The sequence below is a fragment of the Sardina pilchardus genome, chromosome 11 (genome assembly GCF_963854185.1).
Source record: "Sardina pilchardus chromosome 11, fSarPil1.1, whole genome shotgun sequence".
Lineage (NCBI taxonomy): Eukaryota > Metazoa > Chordata > Actinopteri > Clupeiformes > Clupeidae > Sardina > Sardina pilchardus.
Window position 1 is genome coordinate 1,724,240 of NC_085004.1, and position 21,746 is coordinate 1,745,985.

Genomic DNA, 21,746 nt, shown 5'->3' on the forward strand with positions numbered 1-21,746 from the left:
ATGATTTGTCATTATCTCAGAAACTGACTCAGACAATAGTTTTACAAGTTCAAAGAAAAAAAACTTCTATAAAGATTTGATTGCTAGTCAGTTTAAATGATCATGTCCGCTTACACGGTTAACTTTAAAAGATTAATACGCTTTTTTTGTCATCCAGCATATCAGTGGCACATGCATATTAAGTGGCATTCCAAATTAATTTATCTTAAGGATTCATGTTATGTTTACACCCCTAGTGAAATGATCTGCTCATCTATCTAGTTATTGATCCATGCACTTCTTTCTTTTGCTAAGCAAACAGTTGCATCATGCTCATCCACAGCTGTTTGAGACCTCATCATTTGTGCTTTACACCGATATAATGAGCTCCAGATTGTCATGTGTTTCCTGTGTGCACAGCTTTCCTGCCATTTTCCACCCCATATGAGCTATCTTTTAATACTCAGGGGACTTTTTAAGCACTGCCGTTCTCTTACCACATGTCCACTTTACCAATACACAGGAGAATTCAGCTCAAGGACGAATCCACAGCCGAGTGTGTTGTACTCATTCCATTCACTGATTATGAATGTGTCATTCATCAGAAATACTGCAAGGCATTTCCTAGAGTATAGCATAACTCACTGAACTTTTACTACAATTCAGTTCAGCATGTATATGCCCAACATTTGCTACATACTTAGTGCAATTTATAGAACCTTTCAGTGTACAATACACATTGCAGACACAACATAAAAGCCACACATTGCAGATTTTCTGCTACATCTTCATCTGTTGTGATTTTGTCAGCAGGTTCTCTCTGAGGAGTGCTGTTAGCATTCAGCACCACTACTGTCACCTCTTTATCTGGTCCACAAGCATCCCATGTCCCTCTGTCTTTTTTACATGGCTTTTTTTCTTTTCATGAGCGCTTGGCTCACACATCTCTGAGATCCTGGCAAACGTCTCCTTCAAGGCTGGGTACACCTCTATGGGTTCACTAGCTTGAATTAATACCATTTGGACCCATTCGCATTTGCTTAGCGGGCCCAGTGAATGAGGCGGCGATGCTGTCCTTTTAAACGCGTAACAAAGGCCCATCATTTATCTGCCAACACATGGCTCAGGCCCCCGCCGCAGCACTTCTGCACACCCAGCGACGGCTGCCTGCCAGGGCCCTCGGCCTGCTGCTCTTGCCCCAGCTCTGACTCTCTATAGAGGCCGGCGGAGCGCAGCACAGCACAGCAGCCAGCCAGCCAGGCGCGACGCGGAGCTCTGCTCTTTCACTGCAGCGCTGCTCTTCTTGTTCTTTTGGCCTCAGGTGCTGCACAGGCCTGAGTTGGGATGGCGTATCACTGGCTGTGTGTGCGTGTGTGTTTGTATCATCTGCGAAAAGGCACCCAAATAAATTAGGTAGAGGGATTATATAACTTTAACTGACTGAAACGTAAGACAAAGTCAACTGAATTTGGTAAAAGGAAACATCTGAGAAGTAAACTGAGAATGTTTTGTTTTCCTCATGCAGTAGGCGTCAATCCACCCAGAGTACATCATCCTTTTATCAAATCTTCCACGTGAGAGAGGAGAGAATAGTCTTGCTGATGAAACATACATTGTAAAGAGATTCATGGCAAGGAATGGAGTTGGGAAACACTTTTTATTGCTATTGAAAGCATACTTTGTCATTATAACTTAAAATTAACTGAAACCTCATTGGTATTAAAACATATATAAACATAACAGAGTGTGAGAGAAGAATCACAGAGTTTAATACACATAACTACAGGAACTACAGGACACAGTGAGATAATTCAGCAAAATATTAGACCATCAAAATATTAAATTCTATAACTCACAAAGAAATGAAAATCATCATTGCATTTGCACATCATTTCTATAAAGAAAAAATATTTATTAGTTCTGTATGGAGAAAATGTGGGGGAAACTTCAACTGAAATACCATAAATGAGTTGTCAACAGAAGGTTCACGGATGAAATGAAGGTTTAACGATACTTCATTGTATATTTAACAAAGTATACTTTCTGAAATTGCTAACATACAACTTAAAAAGTCTTCAGGCAATCAGGCGATTTTAAGGCACACAATGCAGGCAGATGTTTGTGAATATATCTATATCTCAAATCAAATATCTCAAATCTGACTCTAAGATACAATCATTTTCACTGGGAGCATTCCCATATAGACATTATTCAGTCATTACAAAATATAATTTCTATACATCATTCACATCATATGGCAGAACCTAGGTTCTTAAACATATATAAATGCAAATGCATTACAAAGCATGTATTCACATTTTGGGCTAGCACTTGATCAAATAACAACAACAACAACAACAAAAAAAGAAAAATCCCATATGACATATCCTGACAGGCGTCTGATGTCATAAGGCCGCGTCTGATTTTCTCACACTATTTGATTAATTCATGGTGCTAATTACGCCGGCTGACATGCGGGGTTCACGGGGGGCAAAGATCCCGTCGTTCACATCACACCGCCTCAGGAGCTCTCCTCGTTGGAGGGGGGGGCCGGAGGGACGGAGAGCTGCTCGTAGGCGTGCGCGGGGGGGCCGCTGCTGAGGGTGTGAGGGGAGACGCTGGGGCCGGGGCCGGGGCCGGGTCTGTCCTCCTGTCTGCTCCCCCGGCGGCTGGACGCTGCCTGCTGGCTCATGCCGGCCAGCATGAGGTTGAGAGAGTCGGCGAGGCGGCCGAGCGTCTGGTCCATGCGCGTGATCTGTGGGGGTTACACATATACATAAATATATATACATATATATACATATATATACACATATATACACACACTATGGGGTTACACATAGACATACTGTATATACACACACTATGGGGTTACACATAGACATATATACACACACTATGGGGTTACACATAGACATACAGTATATACACACACTATGGGGTTACACATAGACATATTATATATACACACACTATGGGGTTACACATAGACATACTGTATATACACACACTATGGGGTTACACATAGACATACTGTATATATACACACTATGGGGTTACACATAGACATACTGTATATACACACACTATGGGGTTACACATAGACATATATACACACACTATGGGGTTACACATAGACATATATACACACACTATGGGGTTACACATAGACATACAGTATATACACACACTATGGGGTTACACATAGACATATATACACACACTATGGGGTTACAGTAATGAGGGTCTTCACTTTGAGACGCTCATTACTTCAGACAACGGTGGCCACCGGAAAATCACTGTGTGCATTTATTTACCGAAGGATAAATTCACCTTGCATACTCAGCTATGCTTAAAAATGAAACGTGGGAAAAGAGACAGAAGAAGAAAAGAAGAGGAACAGAAGAAGAAGAAGAAAAGACATCTGTGCATCAGCGCATCTGGAAATCTGCCTTTGAGCAAATATACAGCATCTTACACAAGGTCCTGTGAAGATAGTGTGGCCTTTATCTCTACTTTTGCCCAAGATTGGGCTGTTGTGTGGGTTCCAAGCCAAGTGAACAAAGGGCTATACATTCCTTAATGTGTGTGTGTGTGTGTGTGTGAGTGTGTGAGTGTGTGTATATGTGTCCAGTAGGCCTCTGCTCCAGAACATCTTGTCCTGTTCCACAGTACCAGAGATGGCCGACCCAGCCGACTACACACCCAGCGCCATATGCTCTCACCATCCCCCCAAACAAATACTAAAACATAAACACATGAGGGCTCTCCCACACAGACAAACATCTCCACATATACACACTTGAAACCACAAAGGGACAACAAACAAGCCAGGGACATGAAACTGTGGAGTCTGGTCTGCCGGCCAGCCAGCGCTCTATGCATGGGCTCTGAAATCCCCCAAGCCACAGGGCTGAGCTGAAGAGTGAAATCCATTTCAAAGACACCTACAGTTGAACAGCCTAAGAAACGGCACATTTCGCTCTGCGTAGAGATAAACATTTAGATTTTCCTAATCTTATTAAGAGAGCATGTATTGAAAATGTCAATAAATACAAATATGATGCCCTGGTAAGCCATCCAGCCAAAACCACAGAGACGAGGAGACGAGGAGAGTGGAACACATTTTGCTCCGATATTCTGTGTCTTTCCCCTGCACTAAACACACACACAGCAGTTTACTTTACAAATGCTGTGTGCTGTTTTCATGTGCTGATCTGATGAAGTTAAATGAGATTAGGGTCATAGGGTCAGAGTGAGGCTCAACCCTCTAAAAAGTGTGACTGCATATAAAGTAGATCTGGGAGGTGTTTGTACAAAGCCCTGCCTGTTTGTTCCTGTTTACCTCAAATGGATGGGAACACCATTTGGGCTGAACTTCCTGTCATCACTAGTGTGTGCCTTAGGACCCTTGTGTCCAGTCCAAAAAAGTTTCCACTCATGCCAAGAGACTCCATTCAATAGTACGTTATACTGACACCTCTACAGTCAGTTGCACAACCCTTAAACATTCTTCAAGCAATTTATGATGTATGTGAAGTGTTTTTGACATAACGAACTCTAAAGTCTGTGTGAGCGGCATGTTTGTGAAGAGTGAAACTTGGCATGGACAGTTACCCTGCAATTAAAACACCACTCGGAGGCAAAACTGCAGCGCAGGGCATTTTCGAGCTTCTCAGAATGTAAACAAAAGAAAACTGTAGCCTGTATTATCTCTAAACCGTACTGTGTGTGTGCGTGCGTAGTGCGTGCGTGTGTGTGTTGATGTCTGAGTGAAATGCGTGTGCACATATGGTTGTGCGACTGTGGGCATCTATGTGTACCATGTGTGCATGAAGGAGATGCATAAAGACGGAGAGAAACTGCTTGAAGAAAGGACACTGTTATGAGTGTATCCACAAGAGATTAGAAGCTTGTGTGTGCTTTTACTTCAGTGCACTGCGGTGGCACATCAGCAGAAATCAAGAGCTATAAGGACACAATGCCTCAGAAAATACTGTAGAGGTGAACATGGCAAATACAAGTTTGGTTACTGGGTTATACAGTATTATCATAAACATGGAGGCAATGCAATGGAAAATTTAGATGCTCCTAGCAGTCAGTCAGTTCAAATGTTTAGCAAACAACCTCTATTTACGGTAAATATGTGTGCTTATTTGCATGTCACACAGCCAGCGTATCTTTCCTACATCTGTCCCACTGCCATCACGAGAATCTGCAAATTGTTGTAAACAGGAAACGGCTAATTCTTCTGCTTGGTGCATCAGTATCTAAGGGTTGAGGTAATTATGACTGCGGAGAGCTCTTGTCGGGAAATCTTCATCACATCACAATTCCTTCCTTTCATAGGATTTGATGGGAGCCCTGGGAGAGTACTTGTAATTCTGCACATACACTGGAACCAGCAGACTTACTGTACTGGCCAACATGGCTCACGGTGGGCCTACACCTACTGTAGTAGTGCACAAGTCATTCATTGGGTTGTATATTATAAAACAAGATGCCACTAAAAGTAAAAATAATTGTTTACTTCAGTGCCAAATATAGCTCTTCAGAGTTATTACGCTAAAGATTGACAATCGTTTTGCAGAATTATAAAGATATAAAGCTCATGGTTTTACTTACAGTATGTTTTCATCAACTTTTAACTCTGCACCTCAACTTTTAACTCTTGCCCAATGTTTTATACATTTACAAGGGATTTCTAAAAGACAATTTTGACAGCAACATTAATAACAATATTAGCGTGCAGAGTAAGTTAATATTGTATGACAACCTGGAATTAGCCTCATTATATAATTACATGGAACCTTTGTAGTACAATCAGAACCCATGTGGATAGGGGGCCTGCTACAGCTACACCACATACCCTCCGGTAAGTTTCTTGATTATAGGGGAGAGTCTCACTCAAGTTTGAGGGAATCCAAGTAGCTGGTGCCTCCAGCGCCCATCATGTGCCAGAGTGTTATGGAGTGATCTCAGTTATGGAGAGCTGCCAGCAGGAGGATAGAGCACTGGCTGGGCGCTTAATGCTGAGGTTCCTCATGTGGGATTTCAGCAGTTGGGTTAGAATTTGGACACGGAATTTTGTGTGCGCTAGCGCTACTCTGCGCTATGCTATTGTGTGCAGTTTGACCGGTTAAAAATGTTGAACTCTTCAGACAAGGTTAAATGACAATGATGACATTCATTCCTGAGGAGCTTACCTTATCTTCCATTCTGTTGAGTCTGGAGCCAATAGTGTTGGTGCCTTTGTCTTTAGCCCGTTCTGCAAAAAGTGGGAAAATTCTCAAATGGACACGATTTCTTTGAGCACGCTTATCAGGAAGACTGACAAACAAGAGTAGCAAGTCTTAATGGCAGATTCAAATGGAGAAAAACATGTTGCTATCAGTCGTCTTTCTTCTCTACATTCAGCCAATTACCATTAATGCCAGATTAAGTCATTGAGACACGAGAATGCTCAGACGTCTTTGCTTTTAAGATTCCCAAATGCGCACATCTGACTCCACTGGTATCTGGGCCTGAGGCCTTTCTAATGACCTCCCACAGATGGGCAATTTGAGGGATAGATGTGGTGGTACCTGAACTGGTTTGAAACAGAGACAGTTTGCCCAGTGACTGATCCAATCTGCAAGAACAAAGTATCACATTTAGGGCACGTTATCACACAAAAATGTAACCCCCATACACTAGCATTTTGCACCCTCTGTAAACTTTATGTTTTTCTGTATGTAATATGTGTATGTTTGGTAAGCCCACAGCATGCTACTATACCAGACATCTCTCCTGATCTTAACCTAATATTTATTTACAGCAAGTTCAGACTCATCTCGTATACTATTGCAGTTTTCGGAGGTGTAATTTAATTCCATTGCTCAAGCCCTCAAGTAATATTTCATGAAATCCATCAAAGTGTGGCTGGTGCTGGCTGCGAATTGCAGATAATTGCCTCATTACTCTGAGGCCCTGAAGGGCAGTGTGCGGCAGCATGAGACAGGGTGTCTACCTCCTCTGCAGCTCCTTGATGCGCACCATGAGGTTTAGATGGCCTTGAGAGTACTGCTCGATGACATCTCGTACATCATAGGGCTTGCGTGCTTGCTGTAGACAACAAAAAAAGTGATCTATGTCAAGCCACTCCAGCTCTGTGTGTAAACACCACGGGGTCGCTGCTGTCACATGGTGGTGACACATGACAAACACTGTGTGTGTGTGTGTGTGTATGTGTGTGTGTGTGTGTGTGTGTGTGTGTGTGAGTGTGTGAGTGAGTGTGTGTGTGAGTGCCCAGAGGTATGCTTTTTGTGTACAGAGAAGTGACATGAGGAGTGGGATAGCAGAAACAGGAGTTAATAAATGATTGTTGGAGAATGGAGAAAGAGAGAGAAATGGAGGCAAGTGCATCAAAGAAAGGAAGTGAGAGCACAGTCATAAATGTGTTCGGTCTCACCTGAAACTTCTTCTTTGCCACAAAGTACCTCATACGCAGGATCACACGAATGGCTGCTCGGTGAGAGTCCCGCATCCTGTCATGAGTGATACAATACTGTTAACATGAGCAACGACAGCATTCTGGGGAGTCTGTTTATATTTAAACAGCAGATAAAACAGATTTGTTCAGTTGACAGTAATTCTCTTTCTGTACGTCCCCTTGGATGAAAGCATCTGCTAAATGGATAAATGTAATGTAAATGTAATTTTATATAAGTCAACCCCTGCGATCACAGTGGCGTAGAATCCGATCCATACACACGATACCTGGTGCAACTGGCTCGCAGTCCTTACATTCTTGACAAATTCACTTTCACCCTGTGCACCACATGCCATCCATCTGGCTAAGCGCACACCTGCGAGGCTAATCTCGTCTGCTGTGAAAAGCCCCTCAGGTGGGACTCCGAGACACTCCAGATGGCACCAGTGAGGACTGCTCCATGTAGGGGGGGTCACTACCCGGTTAGAGCATCCATTAGCCAAGACGAGGCTCTATCAGGCACTGGACAGGCAGGGCTGAGAGACAGCCTACTGTGTAAGAGATGCATTACATTGCCATGTAAACATGTAGGTGAGATAATAATACAGGATTTGTACTGTTGTGCCACAAGTCTCTTGAGCCCATGTCTGACTTACTGAGTCAACTCATACAAGTCTATTCATATTTACTCTTCATAAGTTTAGCACCTGGAGCCCAATTAGTTGTAGCACAGAGAGAGGACCCTGCAGGCTGATGAGAGGTAAAGGAGGGAGGACCCTGCAGGCTGATGAGAGGTAGAGGAGGGAGGCCCTGATGTTTGGGTTTCAGCTTTGGCACGCTCTGCATTTCACTGTTGCACCCGATACATTTTCTTCATGAAAAAAAGCCCTAATCTTGTTTTGACTGCATCACGTCTCCATGCTCGGGAAGGCTTTTTTTCCCCTTCATCCCAGCCATTGTCAGGCTTTGATCTATGGGCTGTGAAACACAAGCGGGCCCCCTCAGCCACAACCGAGCGCACAGCCAGCCAGTCACTCAGCCAGCCAGCCAGTCAGCTCCTCCTCAGAGAACGTGCTCAAGACGGGGCCTTTAACGACCATTAGCAGCAGACCGACTGCAGGCTGTCAGGGCTCATTAACTTAATGGATGTGGGAGCTGCTTTTTTTGAGGGGGGGGGGGGTGGTAAGGATGGCAAGGAGAGACGATCGACTACTTCATAGGATCAGGTTTCCACGTCCTCCTCCCTGGCTTTTGTCTCCCCCATGCAGTGTGAGTGAGCGAAACGCTGACTGAAATAACACAAGAGGGGACCCTGCTTCTCCCAAATGCCCCTTTGAGGTGGCTGTTGTGTATACAGGTCGGTCTGGCATCCTTGAGCAGAAATGGGAGGTGGTGTTTACCATTCATTTACGTGACATTTTTGAGTGGATTAGCGTCAGTGGAGAGTGGAGCACTTATGTGCTGCTGGTATTCCGACTGGCGCCATCAAGAACACGGCCTGAGTGAACACTACGGAATCTACAGCAGCAGACATCAATGTAACTGAGAAAAGACAGTGAGAAAAATGAAATCACTAGAAATGCTCTCACTCAGGCTGACACCAAAATCAGTGCCATATCATGTCTAACTTAAGCCTGACACCAGAATCAGTGCCATATCATGTCTAACTTAAGCCTGACACCAGAATCACTGCCATATCATGTCTAACTTTAGCCCGAAACCCAAAATCAGTGCCATATCATGTCTAACTTAAGCCTGACACCAGAATCAGTGCCATATCATGTCTAACTTAAGCCTGACACCAGAATCAGTGCCATATCATGTCTAACTTAAGCCTGACACCAGAATCACTGCCATATCATGTCTAACGTTAGCTCGACACCCTCTTCCTTTGTCTCCATCCTTGTCTCTGTGTTATCTCTGCTGATGTCTGCCGGCTGATATGAGTCTGTCTCCGTGAGCTGGGTGTCCTTGTTGTGTTCTCGGCACACACACACGCTGCTATCTGAGGCCACAATCTGAACAAATAAAGAGGGAACCGTTCAAAAACTGACACATCACCAGAGGAATGCCGAATGGAAACAAGCGGCGGGGAATCTAGTCGGACAACGCTGCACAAACAATGTGTGAAACACAGGTGTCTTGGAACGCATGGCCGACCTTCTCCTGAGGCTGAAGAAATCCCCAGATTTCAACTCCCACTGCGCATAGCAATGTATGCTTTGGAATGGTGGACGAGTATAGAGTTGAGTCCATATAAAAAAGCCTCAGCAACAGTGCACGGTGCTAAAAAAGTACCACTTGATTTAAAGCTTTTGATAGAGCACTCCATAAACAAAGAGAGCTCTCTGCGTGTTCTTTTATCAATGCCTTCAAAGTGCACAGACGTTCCTGTTCCTGTAAAGTTCTGGCAAAAAAACGGCACATTGTTCTGATCATGACTCATAACATCCAGATGGGTTCATCTGTGGAGCAGGAGACAGGAGAGTGAATGGAGGTAGTGGGGGGGGGGGTGGGGTGGGGGGTGGGGGGGGGGATGACGAGCACGACCCGACCGCCAGCGCATATTTCGCTCTGTGGAGCTGGACTGCCAGGCATGTTTGGGATTCCAGCGGAGTGTGGAGGGAGAAGGGGCACATCCCCTCTACTGCTGAGAGAGAGAGAGAGAGAGAGAGAGAGAGAGAGAGAGAGCTAGAGAGAGATAGAGAGAGAGAGAGAGAGAGAGAGAGAGAGAGAGGGAGAGAGAGAGAGGGAGAGAGCTAGAGAGAGATAGAGAGAGAGAGAGAGAGAGAGAGAGAGAGAGAGAGAGAGAGAGAGAGAGAGAGAGAGAGAGAGAGAGAGAGGAGAGAGAGAGCAGGACATGGGAACGGGCCCATCTGTCCCCCGGGTAGTGCTTCCTGCTGCAGGCCTGGCTCTGCACGAGCGGCGGCCATGGTCTCATGACCTCGCGGGGTCACCATCTGCTCCTGGCACCAGCACAAAGCCCAGCGCACCGCATGGCTGTCCAAACTCTAACTGCAGGGGACGGGCCCCCTGGGACTTTGTGTGTGTGTGTGTGTGTGTGTGTGTGTGTGTCTTGTGGAGGAAGCTTCCCCAATGTACAGTGTGTGAGGGCTCTTTGCCACCTCAGTTCCTCTGCTGGTGTGTGTGTGGGGGGGGTGGGGGGTGGGGGGGGGTCAGCATCAGTGATGCTGGACACAGGACTTGTACAGGTCATTAGCCTCTCCTTTGTGTCAGCCAACACAAACCTTGCCTGCTCTTCTCCCCATGCACGTCCCATTCAAAACATCTCTCCCCCTCTCCTCTCCTCTCCTCTCTCCTCTCCTCTCCTCTCCTCTCCTCTCCTCTTTCCTCCCCCACTCCTCTGCATTGTGCTCCACTCTGTGCTGAGTGGCAGGCAGATGTGAAAGGCAGAGCACACATGCTCAGAGATGTCATGTGTCAGTCGCGTTAACCGCCCACAGAGCGATGTAAACAATATGAATGACACCTAACGCCTACACAGGCTACTAATTAGGATGAACAGATTCAAGCAAGAGCCCACATGGTATTTGAATCACTACAAAACAGCATCTTCCCTCATGATGATGTTTCAAGAAGACTATTGCACCAGTAGACATAGTTAGACACCAGTTACATAACATTTAACTTGATGATGCACAGCTACACATGACCAAACTACTTCAGCATGACAGTTTGACAGATCATTAATAATATCAACTTAAATAGTTCATGACTTATCTATGGTGAATAATTCACTATATTTTAATGATGAAAGTTAATGATTTAATGATTAGACTCAGTAATGGTAGTACAGGGAATATTTTAGTCTGATCTATTACTTTAGGGAAAAGAGTTATAACCATATGAACACTTAACAGAATGATTAACTACATTCATCATATACATTAAATACTCAGTTGGTGTCTTTTAAAGATGTTGCAACAGCACAATAGAATTCTCCATAAATGGGCCACTAACATGTCTGAGATAGCAAATGTGATTTATTCCTGTCCATTTCAAAGCCATGACTGCTATGTGAGACCTCTGCTTCCATAAACACGGAGTTTACGAGCAACCGAGCAATCTTACCGTCATTGTCTATCAACAAACCACTGTGTTTTCATTTTTGCATACCTCTTTGGCGTCCATCAAAGTAAAAGCTAATACGAGTCTGGAAAATGAGCCATAGTTAAAATGCCTTCCAGAGGCCTGATTCATAAGTCATACTAAACACACTGGCTCCATTACTTCAGACACAACCTCACTTTCATGACCACCCTCAGACTGGACTATTTTTAACCAGAGCAGGAGATCATTTCGGAGAGATTGTGAGAGCTATGTGATTGTGCTGCTGTTGTTGTGCGGTGTTTGGCCTTTAACGACTCTTTAAAAGCATTAGAGGACTTCATATAACACAACCTCACATCAGAACTCCTGTCCTAACTTTTTTTAGACATGCTGCTGGCATCAAATTCAAAATGGACATAATATTTTCCAGCAACATTTTCATTTGATATGTTGTTTATGTCTATGTAAATTTCCACATTCTGATTTTATTTTACACTACGTCCCAACCTTTTCGGAGTTGGGGTTGTACTTTTGCTTGACTTGCTAAGCCTTGATTCGAATGACAGTAAGCTGATGATCGTTCATCGCTCCTCCGCCTCATTTCCCTTCACTCTCTCCGTGGGCAGAGACGCTGTGGCTACAGCAGTTCTGTGGTCGTCCGACGCCACCAAAGCACCCAACCTTGCCCTTCAAACAGGCGTCCCGGAGCAGAGGTCAGGCCTAGCGTGCTGGCGCTCCACTCGACGGATACGCTTGACAATGAACCTCACAGTTGCCCCCGAAAAAGCCACATGAAAGGCGGCAGCGCGACGCAGCAGGAAACGGCCACGCCGCAAACGCAATCAACACCCGAGTGTAAGAGAGCTCCCTCCGCCTGTCCTCCGCCTCCCCCCCCACCCCCCTCCACCCTCGCTCCTCATTAGGAAAGCCCTCACGCACGGGGCGTGGCTGGGAAAACAAAGGCCGTGTTGGGAGCATCTCCAGGGCTGATTAGAGCCCCACTGGCAGTGCTGCTGACGGCCCAGTAAACACGACAGACACTTCAGAGGGGCACCACGGGGAAGGAAATGGCCAAACATAAACACGCAGATATGGTGCTGATACAAGCAAATGACAGGGAGGGGACTCCGGACCGGTCTCATCTCCACTGTCGCTTGAGCACGGCATAAAGTTTATAGCCGAAACACGGGCACCTCAATTAGAGCCTAAACTAAACTGCTGTGTCTGCACTCATCAGGTTAAGTGGGAGGCGACGGAGGAGGCTGTTTTGAGAGGGGCTCGGTAGAAAAGCGACACTGAAACTCCCCCTCCCCCCGCCAGACCACTCATCAGCAATCAGGGCCAGATCAACAGGAAAGAAAACAATTGCAGGGCTATCTCTACTTGGGCCGAGATACACCGAAGATTAACCCTCACCAAGCCTGAGAAAACACGAGCAAGACACACTCTGCAGTGTAGTGGTGGATTTAGCAAGTGACCGCAAGGTCAAACTGGCTCAGTGCTTTTTGGACGTTCTCAAAACGCTTCTGCAACGTATCAGCACATAAATACTCCACTGGGGGGAGCAACAGATATCACTGTCAACAAAGTCACCAAAGAGACCCCCGCTCTTTAACCAGGCCGGACGTCAAATGTGAGATTAATTGACCTTAAAACCGCAAAATCAATACATTCCTGAAGAGAGGGTCGCAACGTCGGGTGAGCCCCGTCATGTGACCAGTTGTAAGCTGCATTCTTCCTCCGAGCGAGAGACCCCTCGCCGGGCCTGCTCTCTTGCCCCTGTCACCGTGAGGCAACAGTGGAGATCTTTTGTGCGCGGCGGTGTTAAGCCACAGGGGCCCCTGCACATGGCACCAGCCGCCAGGAGGCCCTCTAAGAATAGCCCCTCTGGGGGCGGGAGAGAGGGGCGACCCCTCTGGGGGCGGGAGAGAGGGGCGACCCCTCTGGGGGCGGGAGAGAGGGGCGACAAGCCCATTATCGCCACCAGCGAGCCGCCACCGCCACTGCCGCAGCCATGGAGCCCAGGGTCCTGGGGCAATAAAGCTCCCCTATCTGCCCTGTCCATCTCCAGGGCAGAATGTCTCAATGACATTTTAATAAGCGGCCTTCGGTGATAGCCCCCCCCCCCCTTTTAGCCATAATGAGAGATAATGATTGACCAGGAGCTGAAGTATGACAGCAGACCCTTCAGGACCCTCTGATTTTTTTGTCAGGGGAGGAGAGTGCAGACTCACAAACACACACAGACACACACACACACACACAGACACACACACACACACACACACACACACACACACACACACACGGACACACATACACACACACACACACACACACACACACACACACACACACACACACACACACACGCACACACACACACACACACAGACACACGCACACACACACACACACTCTTCCAAAGTTTCCCTCATGTTGCAGGCGATGGCCGCGGTGCCTGTGGTTCACACCGGGAGATCCACTCTTTCATCTGCATCATCAAAGGCCGGTGCTCTGACAGACGGTATTAAATATCTTTATTAAGAATCGCTGCGCAGAATCCCGAGCCTCCTCTGACATCCAGTGGCAAACCTTAAACGGCTTACGTCTGGCGCCTGCTGCTTCTCATGCTAGCGCACAATGCAGCGGCTAAACAAACTCCAGCCGGGCACAACACTGCCACTGCCTCCTCCAGCCTTCAAGGAATGCTGTGACCCAGCTCTCCCGGAGACACATTAACATACACACGGCACACCACAACACCAGTGCACAAGAACATGGAAACCTTTTACAGGTACTTAGAGAGGAATCATCAGAGTGATACCACAAAAATAATACCTTTAATGCTTTAAAACATATTGTGATACATGCATTGATTATACATGGGGGGCCCTTTCTGTCAAATTTGCATGAAATTATTGAAATGCCACTTGTAAGGCTCTGATGGCTTCAAGAAGTGCTGAATGGTAGACATGCAAAGAGTGGTACATAATGTTCAACCACGTGAAATACGTGAGTTTGATACACTCTATTCTTGAGGTATTCTTGTTTGTTTTCTTTCCTGTTCTTCTAGTTGTGTTTTGAGCAATATTCCTCATTAGGGTCAACTGACTAACTAAATGCAATTACGGCTGAAGAGGAAGAGGGGGAAGCCAAATAGAGACACTAGTGCTGACAGAAGACAAAACTACAGCATTAGAGTGCCTCATTTCTCAGAAACTCTTGCCGTAGATCCTTTCAACTGTCATGAGGGCCCTGAGCTTCCCTTTTAATACAACTAAACATTTTTTTTTAAATAAATTTTTTAGTGTCTCATTTTCATTTATTTTTCCATGTTATTTTATCCACTTATTTGTAAAATGTTTTGAAGTACCAATGTGTATGAGTTGTGTTATATAAATAGACTTGCTTTGACTAGCGAATTTACATTAAAACAACACATCATGTGTTTCAGTGATCCTAATCTGTACAGTGCAATGCGGCTTTACTTTTGTGCCCAGTCAAATGTCTGCTATGCGAGCGTAGAGTAAATTGGTCTTACTGCGTGGGTGGATGTGGAAAGGTGAAGAGAACAAACATTATGCGAACAGTGGACCTTTGATGTGCAGCACAGACAGTATACTGTTGCACTCTGAGCGCTGAATGAAGGGTTTCATGTAACTATTGCACGCTGCAGAGCCGTCTGACTGCATCATATTGCAAATGAGGAAAACCGCTATTACCTCAAGTTCAGATAAGTCCTCAAAGGCACTGAACCACCGTAAATTACAGCATGAAGGTTCAATTAAACTGTGTTAACTCTCTGACAGCACCCACCCAAACATAAAATGAATGGAAAGTGGAATAGTCAATGAGTTTTAAAAAAAAAAAATGTTGTTTAGATCTCTAATAATGTGGATAAAACCCTTGCATGACATGGCAGGACGTGCTTGCGGTATGGTGATTGTTTCTTACAATAAGAGTGTTACTAACAAAGCTGCCATTGCAGCCCTCTCCCAGAAGCCCTTGGGCTGGGGGTGCTTGTCAATCAGCCTATTGTTGGCGTGTGTAGGGCCCGAGACAATGGCCCTTTGTCTGCTCCGCAGAGCCCAGAGCCATTCTACTCAGCCTAGTCTGCCACTAGAAGTCTCTCTCGCTCTCTCTCTCTTTTTGTGGCATAAATCTGTCTTTTCAGCCAACACTTCCTCTGCTTCCCCGCGCACCCACGGCCACACTGAAAGTGTATTACATATAAAAGGCAACAAAAGCCACAACTGAGACACACGCACAGAGAAAACTTTCTCTCTCTCTCTCTCTCTGACGCTCTTATTTTTAGCAACTGTTTGCTCGGTCCGACTGGTTACATTTTCTCCTCTTTCACAGACCACAATGGCTGTCAGCGGTGGAAGAGTGCAGGGTGAGAGTGTGTGTTTGTCTTGCACATACACACACATAGTCGCGCAGGCTACGCTGAGCCCTTGGTACAGCCACCCCCACCCACTCCACCCACTCCACCCCCTCCACCTCCTCCACCTCCTCCACCCCCCACTCTGAGCGCAGCGCGTCGAAGCGTAGGCTCTTTTCTAGCTCCAGGCACGAGGAGCCCATTGTGCTCCTTTAACCTCTTGAGTCAACAGGCTGGGGTCGGAGGTCAGCACCGGAGCAAAGCGCCGCGCGGAGAGACGGACAGCGCCTGAGAGCGGACAGCGCCTGAGAGCGGACAGAAGAGGGCGAGCGGAGACGCCGCGCCGCACCCCGGCTTTTCAGCGCGCTGGTGAGATGCAAATACAAACACACAAGAGTACAAGGGAGAGGCCCAGCTGTTCCCAGCCCACTCTGGAAAACACAGCTCGCATCCTAGTGCAGGTTAAACAAGGAGCCATTAAACACTGAACCATATATCAGTCCTGGCAGACTCCGCTGAGGCCCAGCACATGAAGGAGGGACAACATTTCTTTTTTTTCTCTGTTTGATGAAAAATAGTACCAACCATCTTTGTGAGAAAACACAGCAACAACAGTTCTTTGGTAAACAAAACAAACAAAAAAATAAAAACAGTAGTTAAGGGTTCCTGTGATGTTGTGTCGAGCGGAACGGATGGCAGGAGAGGCATTTTGTAGCAATCCTACAGCCGTGTTCACAAATAGACATGGAGCAGACTGCCGGAAATTGTCTGAACACAGATCAAGAACGGCATGGCTCAGGTCCCACAGAACTTATAAAGAAAATGGTGGAGTGGGGGTGTGTGTGTGGGGGGGGGGGCAGGGGTGGGATGGGAGGCTTGATTTGTGGCTTCAGCTACAATCCCTCAGACATTCCCAGACGGACATAAAGCACATAGGAAAAGGCTTGAGTGCAATTTAAAGTTGATTTCCTGACATGTCATTCTATGCTACGATAAGCGCTCACGCTCTTCTGGCTCTTGGACAGGCACTTCTCATAGACAGAATGTCCTAGAATCTCAAAACAACAACACAAACACTCACTTGTGTGAACGCAGCACAGCACAAACTGAATAACAACAACACTGGGATGGTACAGCCTAGAGTGGACGACTGAAAACTTCCATCTGTTAATCCATAGGAGTGGTCATTTCCCCTCTTGGCTTTCTAAATGGAGTGCTTTAATCATAGCATCATAACAGCATAAACTTAATATAATCAACCTAAACTTTATAAATATACCAATTATTGTCCTGGATGGCTTATCACAGAGGCATAATTCATGAATGTTTATCATTCAGAAATTATTCTGATCAATATAAGTGTGTAGTGTTAACCATGCAACACATAATTAAACATGTATCATTAATCCACCAAGATTGCAAGTATGAGTGGATGAATGAGATTTAAAAAAAAAGCTGCTAACGGAGCCCAAACAAGTCCAGAGATATTTTCTGTTCTCTTTTTCTCGTTCTCTTTCTCTTTCTCTTCTATAATTCCCTTTCTTCCTTCTCTGTTGTGGAAGCTTTCAGAATGACAACTACAACAACAACAACAGATTCCAGTTCATCAGAACAGTTTACAGAAGCTGCAGTTTATTGAGACAGTATAGCTTGCAGTTGCAGCAACTTATTGACCATAGAGGATATTAAACATCCTTTTTTCCAGTTTGCAGAGAAATACCGAAACAGAACAAAACACAGATCCTCCTGGTTCACCACATAAAGAGGAAGCAGCAGATCTTAAGTCCCCTCAATCACAGCTCGTTCTCTCTCTCTCTCTCTCTATCGGCCCCGGCCTAGACTGACATGGGCCAGCATCTCCTCCTGCCGCTGGGGAGCAGCCCCAGACGCAAAGATTAACTGATACGGCGCAGAGAAAGGCATTCCATTACCATGACAGCCGTCTTATCACGTCCATTAGTAAAGCTATCCAGATCATCCATCATAGCCCCTTTAGTTCAGCACCATACAAAAATGCCCCTTCCAAACCACCCCCCAAAAATGAGCATTCACTGCTGAGGAGCTTCACTCTTGGCCCGGGGCAATAAATGGCATCTCTCTCTCTCCCATTGAGGAGTTTAATGGGGACACAAATTATTCCGATAGAGGGATCCAACTGCGCGTCACTCAGCAGGGCAATCAGCACTTATCTCCTATCTCTGCTGTTTTTCCACATGAGCTCAGCTATTGCTCGCTCTCTCTCTCTCTCTCTCTCTCTCTCTCTCTCTCTCTCTCTCTCTCTCTCTCTCTTTCTCTCTCTCCCTCTCTCTCTCTCTCCTTTGCTGAATATCAGGGAGGTCACAGAGGCTAAGTGAGTCTAAAATTCACAAATGGCCAATTTTTAATTGGAAGGATGTGAAGTGCAGTTTTTGTTCATGCTCATGAGTGTGTTTTGTGTTTATCAGGAGAGCCCATCTCCAACACTGTGAGCAGACTGAACAGCATACGGCAGCACACTAGAGCACCCTTTCTGTGTGCAATAAACATTCATCATAATTCTTAAAAGCCATTGAGGCTGTTTAAACTATTTTCAAAAAAACTGTTCAGGCAGGCCTCAAAGAACTGTTATGATTACTGAAAAACTCTTCCCTAGAGTCGTGCCTTGTCACACAGTCCATTAGTCAGTGATCTAAAATTCATCTCCATTGCCCTCTTGTGGCGCAAACTGTAAACACACTGGCATAATTGTTCAACTTTAAAGTCCCTGTTAAATCACGGGGGTGGCAGCCTGCAACGCGCTCCTCCATGTTAGACTGTCCCCATCGTATCCACTGTGGGGAGAGTAAACAGGCAGCCCCTGCTTGTGTTAGTAAGCCGACTCAGAGAGCAGGGGGCACATTACGGGCCCGCCGCCGCTGTTCCACGTGTTTGAGGCCTAATGGGGCGCAGGCCTCCTGCTAATGGCACCCCTGCATGCAATCCACACCCTGGCCCATTAGCCAGCTCTGCTCTGGAGGGGTCCTCAGGGGCAGGAAGAGACCCCTTATCGCCCACTTTCCCCCCTCCAGGAGAGAATGCACACACACACACACACACACACACACACACACACACACACACACTCTCACACACACACACACACACACACACACTCTCACACACACAAACACACACTAATTTAAGATGTGCATCCCAAAAGACTATTTTGCACTACCACTATGTTATTTTTGGAAAAAAACCATTAAAAACCATACACTGTCGTAATGCATTTTCACACCATCACGGTTAAGTTTGCAACAGGCTAAATGTGCGAATTGCAAAGTACTTTTACACCGTAGAGTCCTTTCTTATCCAGTAACTGACCAATTAGCAGAGTGGCTACAGCAAACCATGACAAAAGAAATACCATTCTAGCCGTAAAAAAAAATCAAACAACTCAAGATTCCAGCCAAACCCAGAGGAGGTAGACAGACAGGAGCCAGTGGGATGGGATGGGATGTGGCGGAGCAGGACACACTCACTGGGACACATGAGTGACCGGCAGCAGCAGGCTGTCTGCGTCCAGCTCCTGGTCATCAGGGTAGCTGCTGTTCCTCTGCAGCGGGGGAGGGGAGTGCACCTCCAGGAGCCCTGAGCTCTTCTTCACTGCTCACACACACAGCACAGCACACACAGGGGACAATGACCAGACATGCAGATGTTCGAGTTCATTACTTTGCTTTCAAATAATTTAAAATTATTCATAACAAGCACCATTACATTCTATAAAACCTGTATAATTTCAACATATTTGTTTCAACATATAATTTCTATTTATCATAAAAATGATATACTGTATATAAAGTATTAAATATAGAATTGAAAATAAATTAAAAATAAATATGGGGGCTTAATTGTATTATTTTATTTTATTTTATTTACTAGTTGATTAACCAGTTTACTAGCCCTTAAACTGTTTAGAAAATAAAAAATAAAAAAAAGAAAATTTGCATATCTGAAATGTCAGGGTGGTGCAACCACATTCATAGAATGTTTATTTTGAAAGTCGGTGGCACAACCGCATCGTCTTCGTACAACCAGGTAAAATACTAATTTAAACCAAGAGTTATATGAAAATGTGTTGCACCTGATTAGTCTATTAAACAATATACTTTTTTTTCATTTGTAAAGTATTTATTAACATTTTAAATGTAAAGTTGGATATTGGAAAACCAAAAAACCCGCCCTCTACAGTATTCATTAGCTAATTTTGATACCAAGGTCAACTACAAAAAAAACATGTTTTTAAAAGCCTTATTTGTCAATGACACAAATACACACACACACACACACACACACACACACACATGGTTACACACAGACATGCGCACATACACACACACACAACCAAAGGCACATCTGAGCAAACTAGTGTGTGTTGCATTACTGTAGGTGGGCTGGCTCCGTACCTGGGGGTGGGGAGAATTGGAAAGAGGAAATGGAGGTCCAGGATGACTGACGGTCTGAGAGGATGGAGATAAAAGCACGCTGTTTTATCTGTTAAGACCACTGGCCCACTGACCCAGCACCACTGACCCCTTCAAACAACTTTAACAACTTCCTATTGAATTACAGCTTCCCATTTAACCACACGTGAGGAGGAGGAGGAAGAGGAGGAGGAGAAGGAGGAGGAGGAGAAGGAGGAGGAGGAGGAGGAGAAGGAGGAGAAGGATGAGGAGGAGGAGGAGGAAGAGGAGGAGGGGGAGGAGGAGGAGGAGGAGAAGGAGGAGGAGGAGGAGGAAGAGGAGGAGGGGGAGGAGGAGGAGGAGGAGGAAGAGGAGGAGGGGGAGGAGGAGGAGGAGGGCATGGCTACTAGCAGGGCTTCCTCTGGGCTTAACGGGTCTTGGGGCATTTTAAAAGCATCAATTATATAGTCACTCATTTTGGTTTGAAACGTTTGAAAAGTTATGCCCTCAGACTTCCTTGAACTACATAGCACAGAGCAGCACAGGGATTATATTAGCTTTCTGTAATCGGATTTACCAAACAAAAACAACAGCAGCATTATGTAGCATAAAACTCAAGCACATGATGACTGCCGACGAGTTAGTTCACATACTCCAGTTACAGGACACAAGGCACAAGACACAGAGTATGCGGACTGTCATAATGACCAAAAGAAGAGGGCTGTGACCACAGAGGGAAGCAAGGAGAAGGAAGCATGCAGCAGAAAACGCTAACAGCAGCTCACCCCATCTTCTCATAGTAGGAGTTTCCACTGAGCAAGGAACAAACCAGCAGAGAGAAATAAAGAGGGAGAGACATAGAGAGAGAGAGAGAGAGAGAGAGAGAGAGAGAGAGAGAGAGAGAGAGCAAATCATCAGCAAATGACAGAATAGACCATATCCCACAAGCATCACTGCAGCCAGTCTACATGCACAATATACTGTAAGACCATGCTAATGCCCAAGAGCAGGCAGGTATACTGTGTATGCAGAGCCAGAGACCTGGGCGCTCCTCTACCTGACTGCTGTGTGCTGTACACGTCACTGCCGTCTCTCCCGTCATCAAAGTCGTAGGTGATGCTGGGTACCGTGGGAGAGCTGGGGCTGTCCTTCTCCATGCTGCGCTGCTTCCTCTTAATCTTCACCTGCGGGCACAACAGCAGACCACTTAGTATCTTACAGCTCTGACTACTGTTTACACAGTAGGAATATTTGATATCTTGCATAAGGGCTTCAAATATTTTCACTGCACACTGTATAATATGCATTATGTAGAATACTGTAACGGAATGATTTGCTTTAAGTTTGGTCAATCAATTTGTCAGAACAGCATTTGCTGTTCTACTATGGCAGCACTGAAGAAAACGTGCTCTGT

At 45.6% G+C, this 21,746-nt stretch overlaps 1 protein-coding gene across 1 annotated transcript in view; it reads right to left on the reverse strand.

Moving 5' to 3' along the window:
- Nucleotides 1-1,672: 1,672 nt before the first annotated feature.
- kcnq1.1 (potassium voltage-gated channel, KQT-like subfamily, member 1.1) overlaps nt 1,673-21,746 on the reverse strand; it is a 31,302-nt gene continuing 11,228 nt past the window's right edge. The window contains exons 10-17 of the mRNA XM_062549901.1: nt 21,390-21,516; nt 20,336-20,389; nt 19,409-19,532; nt 7,430-7,505; nt 6,989-7,083; nt 6,564-6,610; nt 6,186-6,247; nt 1,673-2,734 (exon numbers count right to left, since the gene is read on the reverse strand). Of these exons, the coding sequence (XP_062405885.1) occupies nt 2,501-2,734; nt 6,186-6,247; nt 6,564-6,610; nt 6,989-7,083; nt 7,430-7,505; nt 19,409-19,532; nt 20,336-20,389; nt 21,390-21,516 (819 nt within the window). The 3' untranslated portion in view covers nt 1,673-2,500. The remainder of the gene's footprint in view (nt 2,735-6,185; nt 6,248-6,563; nt 6,611-6,988; nt 7,084-7,429; nt 7,506-19,408; nt 19,533-20,335; nt 20,390-21,389; nt 21,517-21,746) is intronic.